The following is a 14,135-nucleotide window of genomic DNA, read 5'->3' as shown; positions in this document are numbered from 1 at the left end:
AAATAGAATTTTAAAACAACATTGAGATCTTGTTGAAACAAAAATGAAACGAGTAAGGTAGCTCTTTCTTCCAAAATTGTCACAGATGTTTCTAAGCTAGCTGATATATTTCCCAAATCAGGAGGTTGATTCTGAGGACCTTGAGGATTTTCTTGAGTCTCACTCCCATTTTTCTTTACAAAACCAGGTAAATAGTAAATTTTATTCAAAGGAGTAATACTCTGTAGCGAAATTGAAATTTTGAAGGAATATGATAGTTTTAATGATTGTATAGAAAGATGGGAGGGGGAGGGTTTTTAATTAATTTACATATTAAGAATATATTTTTTTTAATTTCTTTATTCATTTTTTCATATTACAACAAGTGTATCAGAAAAATACATATAATCTTATAAACACACACTTGATTTTCCTTCATGAATACTTTAAGTACAATATATCATATTTATATTCATATTTTTATAATGTTTTAGATAATATGTAAATCATTTAATATGTATGACAAATATAAATAAAATAAAAAAGCCCCCCCAGCCCTCCCTTCCTATTTCAGAAAATCTAACCTAATACTTCAAAATGCATTAATTAATTCATACATATTGTGAGATAAATAAAATAATACCCACCCACCCTTTTACATATTAAGAATATAATGTATGATGTTCAAGTGCTATATGATAGTATTTCATGTTGTTCTTTTTGTGCACTTGATGAAAGTTTGAAAAAGAATAAAGAAATTAAAAAAAAAAAAAAATTTGTATTAAATATTTCCTAAACAATTCCACTGAGGAAATCTCTGAAGATCTAGGAAAATTCAATATTCTCAGATTCAATCTTCTATTATAATTCTCTAATTGCTCTATTTTCCTGTGTATCATTAATTTATCTTTAATCAAGCTGTCAGAGACAGACTTCAAAGCAATTATCTCCTGATTCACTTTATCATGTTTAGTCTCATTGTCCGTTTTTAAATCATCAACTTGCTCACTAACAATAAAGTTTCCCCCCACTGTTTTTTGAATAGTAGTATCCATTCTCTGGAGTGTCTTCCAGACATCCAGTAAAGTTACCTCCGTTGACGGGGTCTGGATATTACCTTCGGCCCCTAGTTGGCTCTTCTTCACCGCAGCTCCATCCTCAGTCCTGCTCCCCTCAAGTGAGTCGGCTCCAACAACCACTTCGGTTACAGAACCACTCAACTGCCCGAACTGCTGCAGGAAACGGAGGCACTACTGGGTCGGGAAGCAATAGAGAGACTTCCGGCTCCAGCACGGTGGCCAAGTTCCAGGACGCCGATGATTGCAAGCCTCGCACTCCCGCTATCAGAGGAGAAACACTGGCAGCAGCAAAGTCCAGCGTAGTCTGGCGCATTGGCATGGATGAACCAGCTGGAGGGGGTCCCAGACTGACCAAGCCTTTGCGCTTCATATGTGGCATACCACTCAAAGAAGAAAAAAAATCCTCCGACACAATCGGCTAGCAGCTCGCCAGTCCCGCCGCCATCTTGGGCAATCCCCCAAGTCTGATATATTCTAATCGCAAAATAGAAAATAAAATTATTTTTTCTACCTTCTTGTTATTTTATTCTTCAAATCATGTTGGTTTCAGTCTCTGGTTTCTGTTTTCTTCTGTCTTCTCTTAACTCACTCGCCAGAGTCTACTGACGATTTCATATTTTTTTCTTTCTCCATGCTCACCATCCATCTTCCATCTCTGTGTATTTATTTTTCCCCATGTTAGCATCTCCCTTCTCTGTGTCTTCTATACTTCCGTTTCTAGTATTTCCCCTGTGCCCATCTCCCTGCCTTCATCACCATCACCATTCTATATCCATGTCCAGTATCACTCCTCTAAGTCCCTATGCCCTCCCCCTGTGTCCAGCATCTCCCTTCTGCATTCTTATTCTCCTCCATGTCTGGCCATTTTCCCTCTGTGTCCATATATGTATTCTCCCACGTCCGGTGTTGCTCCTCTGTGTCCATATACCACTCCCATGAAGCATTCCCCTTTGTGTCCTTGTTCTTGTGCTCCCATCTATGTTCACCATCTCCTCTTTTTTTCTATATCTCCATGTGTCCAGCTTTTCCCCTCTCTTACACCAATGTGTTTCTTGCCCTCTTTTCCTCCCTCTCTCCACTATGTTCAATATTTTACTTCCTCTTCTTTAATCCCTTTGGTTCAGTATCTCTCTTTCCCTTCCCTTCTCTTCTCCTCTCCTCTCTGCAGGTCCAGCACTTTTCTCCCCTCTAGCCCCCTCCCAGGGGTCCATACTTCTCTTTTTTTCTCCCTTCCCTTCAGCTCCCAGGTGCGGTTTTGGCACGTCTTCCTTCCCTCCCATTCCACTTCCTCCACTAAATGGGTCCAGCACCTCTCTCTCTTACCCCCAATCCCCAGACCACATGCAGTCTCTCTCCCTTCCCTGCAACCCATTCAAACTCTCCCCCACTTCTTTGGGTCTGGCAGCCCCAGCAAACCCTCCCCCTGTGGATAGAAAAAGCAAAAAAAACCTGCAATTCCCTTACCTAAGGGTCAGGTCAGCATGACCCCTCTATTCCTCGCTCCCCATCGACCCTCCTGTCCCATACTATCAGTACCTTAGGACTGGAGCTTCAGCAACCAAAGAAATAACTTAGCAGGTGTGTTCCATGGCCTTCCTTCAGCCAAGTCCCTCCATCCAATATAACTTCTGGTTTGCGTGGAACATTCACCCCACGTATTTCTGATCCCCAGAATAATCATACATCTCAGTTGCAGTGTCTCAGATTTTTAATAAACACCCCCATCTTTTTGGTTCTATCATACATCAGGACACGGGGATTGAGGAATACAGATAGAGGTAGGGATAGGATTATGAAAGGGTATAGATAGAAGGATAAAGGGAATTAAAGGGTTTTAGACAAGGATCACCTTACAGGTCCTGGACCTGATGGGCCGCCGCGGGAGCGGACTGCTGGGCGAGATGGATCTCTGGTCTGACCCAGCAGAGGCAACTTCTTATGTTCTTATATCTGGCTGAAGGAGGACCTGTCTAATGATGATGACATGGGTTGTCCTGCACATGTCAATTCAAGTATGAAAAAAGCTCTGGAAGCTACTGGAGCAGAAATTCTTCATACCTCTTTTGGATGGCATCACCCACTTATTTGATCAAGTATTCTAATGTTCTATGAGAACAACTGTTACAAGTAAACAACTTATTTATTTTGTACTATACTGTTTTCACTTTGATAATAAATTTTATGTGTAGTTTCCAGTAACTATCCTTCAAAATGGAGTAAAGATGACAAATGAACCTCCTACTGGTCTACGATTAAACCTGCTTCAGTCTTACACCAGTGACCCCATCTCTGATCCCACTTTCTTCAGTGGATGCCCAGGCAAAGATCTGGTAATCTCTCTTTCTTTTTGCTTGTTTTCAGCAGAGCGTGTCATGCTAAATTTTGGTATAACATTGAACCCAAAACCATTTTATAATTACTGCTGTCTTTAACACAGATAAGTCTATTTACTAAAATGCAGTAACCAATGCAAACATTAGTATGGAGACCCTATTCATGTAGTATATAGTATTCAATGCAGAAAACTTGAAGAAGGCTGCTATAATGGGGAGATGAGCCAAATGCTAAAGATAAGATTCAGCTCACATGTGACACTATATCAGTCGCCACAAAACAAACCAAGATGGATGCCTATTGTGGGTGAGCATTTTGGGAGAACAGAGCAATGCATCCATAACCTTATGGTTAGAATACTAAGAGGAAATTTTAAAAAAATCCAGGCATATAAGAGCTTTGAAGTTAAGATGATGAAATACTTTGACATCAACAAGACAGGCATTAACAAAAGTCTGGATTTCCTTTCACATTATAAATGGTAAAATTATACTGCTTTGTCACCTTCTGATCATCCATCCATCTCCCCTCCTCCATGTTTCTCCTTGACATAGGAATGTCACTTATATATATACAGTATAATGATATTGTCCTCTTTTGCTCATGGTGTTCTGACTTGAAGAAAATGGTTCTGGCCTTTAGAAACTAGTCAAAAATGTGTTAAATTAATCAAATAAAACAAATTATCTTATCTTCCATACTACTTGCGGACGACACCAAACTCTGCAGCAAGGTTAGAACCAAGGAAGACTGTGAAGACCAGCAAAGGGACTTAACGAGATTGGAAGACTGTGCAAGGAAATGGCAAATGAGTTTTAACACTGAGAAATGCAAAGTCATGCATGTAGGGAAAAAGAACCCGATGTTTAACTATAAAATGGGGGGATCATTGCTGGGGGTGAGCAACCTTGAAAGATACCTGGGGGTGATGGTGGACACAACACTGAAAGCATCAGCACAGTGTGCGACAGCCTCAAGGAAAGCGAACAGAATGTTGGGTATCATCAAAAAGGGTATCACGACCAGGACGAAGGAAGTCATTTTGCCGCTGTATTGGGCAATGGTGCGCCCACATCTGGAGTACTGTGTCCAGTACTGGTCGCCGTACCTCAAAAAGGACATGGCGGTACTTGAGGGAGTCCAGAGAAGATCGACAAAACTGATAAAGGGTATGGAAAACTTCTCATACGCTGACAGATTGGAAATGCTGGGGCTATTCTCCCTGGAAAAACGGAGACTTAGAGGAGACATGATAGAAACCTTCAAAATCATGAAGGGCATAGAGAAGGTAGACAGGGACAGATTCTTCAGGCTGTGGGGAGCCACAAGTACAAGGGGGCACTCGGAGAAATTGAAAAAGGACAGGTTTAGAACGAATGCTAGGAAGTTCTTTTTCACTCAGAGGGTAGTGGACACATGGAACGCGCTCCCGGAGGCTGTGATAGGCCAGAGCACACTACAGGGGTTCAAGGAGGGTCTAGATAGGTTCCTGAAAGAAAAGGGGATTGAGGGGTACAGATAGAAGTGGAGGTAGGTTACAGAAATAGTCAGAAACCACTTCACAGGTCGTGGACTTGATGGGCCGCCGCGGGAGCGGACCGCTGGGCACGATGGACCTCTGGTCTGACCCAGTGGAGGCAACTTGTTCTTATATACTTTATCCAATATTAATGTGGGGGGTCCACATTCAAGAAAAAGATCTATATGTCATCATGCTGTAGCATTTAACAGCCATGGTAACTTAGGGCCCCTTCTACAAAGCTGCAGTAGGCAGTACTGGCACAGCAATTGCACCAAAGTCCATTCAATTTCTATGGGCTTTGGTGCATTAGCTGCAGGAAAATAGCTACTACATCTTTGTACAAGGGGCCCTTAATATGATCTACTTTATTGTGGTCATGGGTTACTGCACTTCAGTGAACAATAGCCTTTAAAATTTTAGGAAGGGTGAAGTTAAATTCTGCATAATGATTGTTATTATACAGTATTGCTAATAAATTAATTAAAATTAACCTAAATGAAGATGAGCAAATATATTGTTTTAAAGCATTTTAACACAAAGCTATTCTGATCATAATCTCAATCATATTTCCCTTCTCCTGCCTCCAACATAGCCAAATGAAATACAGTATTTTAATATGACTTGTCTGAGTGTACATATTTATAGCAATCATTTTCAAAATGATTAGTTTTAGCCAGTTAAAATAACTTGCAAGTCATAAGAGAATAGTGTGAATTGAATAAAACCAATAATGTAATCACCCTAAAGATGTTATTTTATTTGTTGTTCTACAGATTTGGGAAAAGTTGTTGTTTGGAGTTTGCTTTTTCCATGCCCTAGTTCAGGAGAGAAAGAAGTTTGGTCCCCTTGGATGGAACATCCCTTATGGATTTAATGAATCAGACTTACGTATCAGTATCAGGCAACTGCAGGTAACATCTGCTGTAGACATTTGCTAATTTTGTTACGACTTTTTATTGGAAATTATGAATATGTACCATATGTCTGTAGTGACACCTTAATAATATCAGAATATGAATGCAACATCAGCAGCAAAAGAGTAGCCTGAACTTCTAAGTACATAACATAACTTTATTCTTCTATACCGCCATAATCAAACAATTTCTAGGCAGTTTCCACAAAAGAAAGCTGGACAATCAGCGAAATACAGTACAAATAATTAAAATACAACAAGTTTCTTAAATATGTTCAATGTAAAATTTTGTTAACAGTAATATCCACATTTAGGAAATGAATTTATCAAACAACGCTGACTTAATTACTTTTTGAAATGCACGATAAGACAGCATAACTCCACCAATACAATTACCCCACCAGGACTGCTGCTTACTTGCTTGAAATGCAAGAGTTCTATCCAAAAAGTCCACTTAATATACTGCTTATACATGTATTATAATGTATGAGCTCCAGGAGGAGGCCACCTGTGTTGGAAAACAAGTACCGTATTTTTCGCTCAATAAGACACACTTTTTCCACTCTCAAGAATAGGGTGGAAATTAGGGTGTGTCTTAGGGAGCGAATACCCAAAGCCGGGTACCCCCCCCCCCCATTACCTTATTCCAATGCGGCCGCCCTCCCTCTCTGGATGCGGCGCACAAGGCAGGCCCTGGCCATCTTCCTTCTCCCTGATGTCTCCCGCGCATACCTTTTTTTTTTTTTTTTTTTAAACTTCTGGATGCGGCACTAAAGCGGTTCACCAGGCTGGCTGCCTGATTCCCGCCACTTCCTCCAACTGCCGGCTGACTCCTCTTTCGTTCTCTCGCGTAATGGCGCACCAGATTGCCTACCTGGTCCTGCGCTGCTTCCTATGAGAACTCAGTTCTCATTCTTCATATCATAGATCCCAGTCACCGAGGTCTTGAACGCCAGCTCTACTGCACCATCAGCCATCGAAGCATACATCGAGGCAAGTCTTGATGTCACCTTGTCAGTCTTGAGGCTCTTCGGAGCACCGTCATTCGAGGCAGAAGCAACAGGATTTTTCACATCCCAGTTCTTCGAGGCGCAGATTGTCCTCGCCAAAACATCATTCCTCGTGATGCTCCTCCTCTTGAGGACATCGAATCTCGATGACTCATTCACCATCACATTGAGGTTCTTAGAGGCCACACACTTCTTTCTTGAGGCAGTCTCCAAAGGAGTCTTGTCCTCAGCTGGCGCATGGTTTTCGTGGATCAAAACCATCTTCTCCAGCTCATTCCTTTCAAAAGAAACATTCTGCTTCTCCAGTTCTTTCTCGAAGCAGGTATTCTTCTACGTCCCTACCACCTGAATCAGATCTTCAGTACCAGTATTCACATGAGGCTTCTCCTTCTTTTTCAGCTCTTCAGAAATCTCGTCCCTCTTCTCCTCAGGAAGATCAAACCTCGGCTGATATGGTGTCCTTCACAAAATTCCTTTGCCAGATGAGTAAGGATCTAGATATTTCTTTGGAGTTCTACTCCAAATACACTAAAGAAATGTTGGAGGAGCTTAAAATGCCTCATCGTCCTAGGGACTCTCTCAGATTACCCATGAATGCCATTCTGGACCATACTTTTGAGTGTAATTTAGATACACCATATTCCATTCCTGCAGTGCCCACCAAGTTGGAATCTCACTACAAAACAGTTCCTCATAAAGGATTTGAGAAACCACAACTATCCCATCAATCTCTTATGGTTGAATCATCTTTGAAAAGATCTCATCCTTCTAAAGTCTATGCAGTGGTTCCACTAGGCCGGGAGGGTTGCTCCATGGATATATTCGGTCTTAGTCTGTATCAAAATTCAATGGTGATGAATTGAATTCTGAACTACAACTTTGTTTTCACCAAATATCTTAAATATTGGGTTAAGACCATGTCCCCTTTCTTCCAGTACTTACTTCCGCATCGTATGCCTGATTTTCAGCACATGCATTCGACACTCACCCAGCTGCGCATTCATATGGTTCAAGCAGTTTATGATGCTTTCAAAATGTCCTCAAGGGTCACTGCTTTTTCAGTAGCAACGCAACGCTTGGCTTGGCTGCGCATTGTAGACATGGATCCAAATCTGCAAGATCGGCTGGCAAATATTCCATGCCAGGGCAAATAACTTTTTGATGAGTCCATAGAAGCGGCTACCAAACATTTGTGTGAGCATGAAATATCATTCGCTGCTCTCATTCAGCCAAAGCCTAAAGCTCTGGCTACTAGGGGTTTCAAGCTTTCTACTTCTTACCAGAGGCATTACCAGCAAAAAACACCTTATACCAGACTGCCGCCCAAGAAACAACCACAGCATCAGTGGAAGCCCCAGACTCCAGCTTTGGCCAAGCACACAGAGTATTTTTGACTGACTCAGCCAGAGCATAACCAGCATATCTCTGCCTCTGTCTTCCCCTTTTCCCATTGTAACATAGTAACATAGTAGATGACGGCAGATAAAGACCCGAATGGTCCATCCAGTCTGCCCAACCTGATTCAATTTTTAAAAAAAATTTTTATTTTATTTTTTTAAATTTTTCTTCTTAGCTATTTCTGGGCAAGAATCCAAAGCTTTACCCGGTACTGTGCTTGGGTTCCAACTGCCAAAATCTCTGTTAAGACTTACTCCAGCCCATCTACACCCTCCCAGCCATTGAAGCCCTCCCCTGCCCATCCTTCACCAAACGGCCATACACCGACACAGACCGTGCAAGTCTGCCCAGTAACTGGCCTAGTTCAATATTTAATATTATTTTCTGAATCTAAATCTTCTGTGTTCATCCCACGCTTCTTTGAACTCAGTCACAGTTTTACTCTCCACCACCTCTCTCGGGAGCGCATTCCAGGCATCCACCACCCTCTCCGTAAAGTAGAATTTCCTAACATTGCTCCTGAATCTACCACCCCTCAACCTCAAATTATGTCCTCTGGTTTTACCATTTTCCTTTCTCTGGAAGAGATTTTGTTCTACGTTAATACCCTTCAAATATTTGAACGTCTAAATCATATCTCCCCTGTCTCTCCTTTCCTCTAGGGTATACTTATTCAGGGCTTCCAGTCTCTCCTCATACGTCTTCTGGCGCAAGCCTCCTATCATTTTTGTTGCCCTCCTCTGGACCGCCTCAAGTCTTCTTACGTCTTTCGCCAGATACGGTCTCCAAAACTGAACACAATACTCCAAGTGGGGCCTCACCAATGACCTGTACAGGGGCATCAACACCTTCTTCCTTCTACTGACTACGCCTCTCTTTATACAGCCCAGCATCCTTCTGGCAGCAGCCACTGCCTTGTCACACTGTTTTTTCGCCTTTAGATCTTCGGACACTATCACCCCAAGGTCCCTCTCCTCGTCCGTGCATATCAGCTTCTCTCCTCCCAGCATATACGGTTCCTTCCTATTATTAATCACCAAATGCATTACTCTGCATTTCTTTGCATTGAATTTTAGTTGCCAGGCATTAGACCATTCCTCTAAGTTTTGCAGATCCTTTTTCATATTTTCCACTCCCTCTTCGGTGTCTACTCTGTTACAAATCTTGTATCATCTGCAAAAAGGCACACTTTTCCTTCTAACCCTTCAGCAATGTCACTCACATACATATTGAACAGGATTGGCCCCAGCACCGAACCCTGAGGGACTCCACTAGTCACCTTTCCTTCCTTCGAGCGACTTCCATTAACCACCACCCTCTGGCGTCTGTCCGACAGCCAGTTTCTGACCCAGTTCACCACTTTGGGTCCTAACTTCAGCCCTTCAAGTTTGTTCAACAGCCTCCTATGAGGAACTGTATCAAAGGCTTTGCTGAAATCCAAGTAAATTATATCTAGCATATGTCCTCGATCCAGCTCTCTGGTCACCCAATCAAAAAATTCAATCAGGTTCGTTTGGCACGATTTACCTTTTGTAAAGCCATGTTGCCTCGGATCCTGTAACCCATTAGATTCAAGGAAGTACACTATCCTTTCTTTCAGCAACACTTCCATTATTTTTCCAACAACTGAAGTGAGGCTCACCGGCCTGTAGTTTCCTGCTTCATCCCTGTGACCACTTTTATGAATAGGGACCACATCCGCTTTCCTCCAATCCCCAGGAATCACTCCCGTCTCCAGAGATTTGTTGAACAAATCTTTAATAGAACTCACCAGAACCTCTCTGAACTCCCTTAGTATCCTGGGATGGATCCCGTCTGGTCCCATCGCTTTACAACCCATTGCAGGTTGTATCCAATTTTTTCATCAACGATGGGAACTGATCACCTTAGACCTTTGGGTCTTGTCAATCATCAAGGAGAGTTATTCCCTTCATTTCCATCAGATTCCACCAGATCACTCTCCAAGAGAGTGTCTTTCCAATTATTCGCAGACCCCTCTTCTTCTCCAGGAAGTACAAGCTCTGCTGGTTCTCAATGCCATCGAGATAGTTGCTCTGGAGCAGCAGATCATGGGATTTTACTCCCGTTACTTCCTTGATCCAAAAAAGACGGGGAGTCTGCGACCCCTATTGGATCCCAGAGCTCTCAACAAATTTATTGTCAAAGAAAAATTTCAGATGCTGTCCCTGGCATCCTTGTATTCCCTTCTGGATCATGATTGGTTATGCTCGCTGGATCTCAAAGAAGCTTACACTCACATTCCTATTCATTCAGCGTCTCACAAGTTTCTCCAATTTCAGGTGGGAAATCAGCATTATCAGTACAGAGTGCTACCTTTCGGCCTGGCCTCTTCTCCCAGAGTTTTCACCAAGTGCCTGGTAGTGGTAGCAGCAGCTTTGTGAAGCCATGAGCTCCAGGTTTTCCCGCATCTGGACGATTGGCTTATCAAAGATCCAACATGCCAGGGGTTTACTGTAGCAACACAACAGACTATCTGGTTCCTGCAAAGTTTAGGATTCGAAGTCTACTTTCCAAAATCCCAACTGCAGCCCTCTTAGACTCTGTAGTTCATTGGAGCTGTACTGGACACTGTGCAATGCAGAGCATTCCTTCCTCAACGTCAGGATGCTCTCCTCCAACTTTGCCACAAAGTGTCAACCCTCACTTCACTATCAGCGAGACACATGATGGTTCTCCTAGGTCACATGGCCTCTACAGTTCACGTGACTCCTTTTGCCAGACTTCACCTCAGAATTCATTAGTGGACCCTGGCATCTCAGTGGGCGCAGGCTTTTGACCCACTTTCTCAGCACATTACAGTGACTCCTTCTCTTTGGCAATCTCTTCACTGGTGGATGCTTTCGTCCAATCTCTCCAGAGGATTGTGGTTCCAAACATCCCCTCACCAGAAGGTTCTCACAACAAATTCTTCAACTTACGCTTGGGGGACTCATCTAGATGGTCTTCGGACTCAAGGGCATTGGTCCACTGAGGACTATCGACATCACATCAATCTGTTGGAACTCAGAGTGATATTCAATGCTGTCAAAGCTTTTCAGCATCTTCTTCACGATCAGGTAGTACTCATTCATATAGACAATCAAGTCGCCTTGTACTATGTCAACAAGCAGGGAGGCACAGGGTCTCTTCCTCTGTGCGAAGAAGCGAAGAAGATTCGGAATAGGGAAATTCTTCACAACACTTTCTGAAAGTGGTATACATTCAAGGAGAGCAGAATGCTCTAGCGGACAAATTGAGTCGTCTCCTGTACCCTCACGAATGAACACTCAATTCTCCCTCTCTCCATCACATTTTTTCTCAGTGGGGGACTCCTCAGATAGACCTGTTTGCATCTCCCCCAACTACAAACTGCCCCAGTTTTGCTCCAGGATCTCTCTCCTCACCGGCTTGAGGCAGATGCCTTTCTTCTGGAATGGACGAACAAATTTCTATATGCGTGTCCTCCATTTCCTCTAATTCTCAGTACACTTTCAAACTCAAACAAGAACACGCCACATGATTCTGATAGCTCCTCGGTGGCCCAGACAACCTTGCTTCTCTCTTCTACTTCAACTCGGCAGCAGGGAGCCACTACTTCTACCTGTTTTTCCGTCTCTGCTTACATAGAGTCACGGTTCTCTTCTTCATCCCAGCCTACAATCTCTACATCTGACAGATTGGTATCTCTCGACTTAATTTCAAAGCTGCAGTTTTCTCCATCTATCAAGGACATTTTAGTTGCTTCTCAAAAATCTACCACCAGGCAATGTTACAACCAAAAGTGGACTAGGTTTTCTGCTTGGTGGCTTCTTCGTCACAAGGAGCCTCAGTCTACCTTCTTGTCTTCAGTTCTGGATTACCTTCTTCATTTATCTCAATCTGGCCTCAAATCAACCTCTATTAGAGTCCATCTCAGTGCAATTGTTGCTTTTCATCAGCCGTTGGAGGGGAAACATTTATCTGCTCATCCTGTGGTTTCCAGATTTATGAAAGGGCTTTTCAATATCAAACCACCTCCAATAATCTGGGATCTCAATGTTCTTGCTAAGTTGATGAAGCCTCCATTTGAACCAATGTCTTCAGCTCATCTAAAATATCTTACTTGGAAAGTGGTCTTCCTTATCGCTCTCACATCTGCTCGCAGAGTCAGTGAGCTACAAGCTTTAGTAGCAGATCCACCTTTTACAGTATTCCACCACAACAAAGTGGCCCTACGAACTCATCCTAAATTCTTACCAAAAGTTGTTACAGCATTTCATCTCAGTCAATCAATTGTACTTCCAGTGTTTTTTCCAAAGTCTCATTCTCATCCTGGAGAAACAGTTCTTCATACTCTGGACTGTAAGAGTGCTTTGGCTTTCTACTTGCAAAGGACTAAGCCACAGCGATCTTTTCCTCAACTTTTTGTCTCCTTCAATCCAAACAAGTTGGGACATCCAGTTTCCAAGTGAACCATCTCCAACTGGTTTGCTGCTTGCATCTCTTTCTGCTATGCTCAGGCTGGACTGCATCTAGAGGGTCGAGTCACAGCCCACAAAATTAGAGCCATGGCGGCATCTGTAGCTTTTCTTAGATCTACTCTAGTGAGGAAATCTGCAAAGCTGCCACTTGGTCTTCAGTTCATAGATTCACCTCTCATTATTGTCTGGATTCTTTTTCCAGACGGGATGGCCACTTTGGCCAGGCAGTATTAAAAAATGTATTTTTCTGAATTGCCAACACTCCCACCATCCCATTCTGTTAGCTTGGAGGTCACCCATATGTTGAGAATATGCTGCTTGCTTGACCTGAGATAAAGCACAGTTACTTACCGTAACAGGTATTATCTAGGGACAGCAGGCAGATATTCTCACAACCCACCCACCTCCCCTGGTTGGCTTCTTAGCTAGCTATCTGAACTGAGAAGACGCGCACCTTACATCGGGCGGGAAGGCACTTGCGTATGCTCGGTGCAACAGTCACAAACTTTCTAAAAATTCTTCAAGCAAGTCTGCTTGTGAAGCTGTCCGCATCGGAGCTCCATGGATGATGTCACCCATATGTGAGAATATCTGCCTGCTGTCCCTGGATAACACCTGTTACAGTAAGTAACTATGCTTTTCTTGCAGTGCTTAATTTGTAGATAAAATGGAAGTGCAGCTGGGGTGCTGGGAGAGGCGGGCCAGGACCAACAGGAGAAGAGGGGCTGGATTAAGGAGTAGTGACTTCTCTGTTCTGCTCCAGGCTTGCCACTTCCCTTCCTGTTCTCTGCAGGCTGCTTGGAAGGGAGGGGATAGAATACCCTTGTTACAATGGAGTCTGAAAATGTGTTAGAACAGCGTTCCAGGCCATTCCCCCACAAATTATGCGTTGCTTTATTGCAAGAGCGAACAAGTTAAATGTGCATACACATAGCTGTAGTTTACCTTACTTTTCCACCTCACCTCCCTAAAGTTTAGCAGTGCTGCCAAAAATTTGGAGTGGCGGCAGTACCAAAACTCTGCTGTTTCTCCAGCCCTCCTTTGAAGATTGAGGAGAGTGGCATTGCTTCTCTTCTAACTCTGGCAGCAGCAGAGAGATATGTATAAAGGCACCAACTCTTGCAGCTCTTTCCCCTCTGATCCTGGTTCCTTGTTTTATTGATGGACAGTGCATACACTCCCTTCAGTACAAGTGCATGTCCACACATGCATGGACAAACATGACACAGAAGGTCATTTGAATAGATTGACCTGGACACTAGAGAATGGCATGGGGACAAATTTTTCCCCATCCCCATGGGAACTCATTTCCTGTCCCGGCGCATTCTTTTCCTATCACTGCCCCATTTCTGCAAACTCTATCCACATCTGCGCAAACCTCAAACACTTTAAAATCATAAATGTCCAAGACTTGTGCAGTTAAGGCAGAGCTTACAGAGA

At 43.0% G+C, this 14,135-nt stretch overlaps 1 protein-coding gene across 2 annotated transcripts in view; it reads left to right on the top strand.

Annotated features, from left to right (window-relative positions):
- Window positions 1-14,135, top strand: part of DNAH12 (dynein axonemal heavy chain 12) — a 451,362-nt gene that overhangs the window by 416,551 nt on the left and 20,676 nt on the right. For both annotated transcript variants that reach the window (XM_033925718.1, XM_033925717.1), the window contains 2 exons: window positions 3,248-3,388; window positions 5,688-5,825. In XM_033925718.1, coding sequence (XP_033781609.1) covers window positions 3,248-3,388; window positions 5,688-5,825 — 279 coding nt within the window. The remainder of the gene's footprint in view (window positions 1-3,247; window positions 3,389-5,687; window positions 5,826-14,135) is intronic.

Source organism: Geotrypetes seraphini, chromosome 17, assembly GCF_902459505.1.
Source record: "Geotrypetes seraphini chromosome 17, aGeoSer1.1, whole genome shotgun sequence".
NCBI classification, from domain to species: domain Eukaryota; kingdom Metazoa; phylum Chordata; class Amphibia; order Gymnophiona; family Dermophiidae; genus Geotrypetes; species Geotrypetes seraphini.
This window is presented reverse-complemented; position numbering and strand designations above follow the sequence as displayed.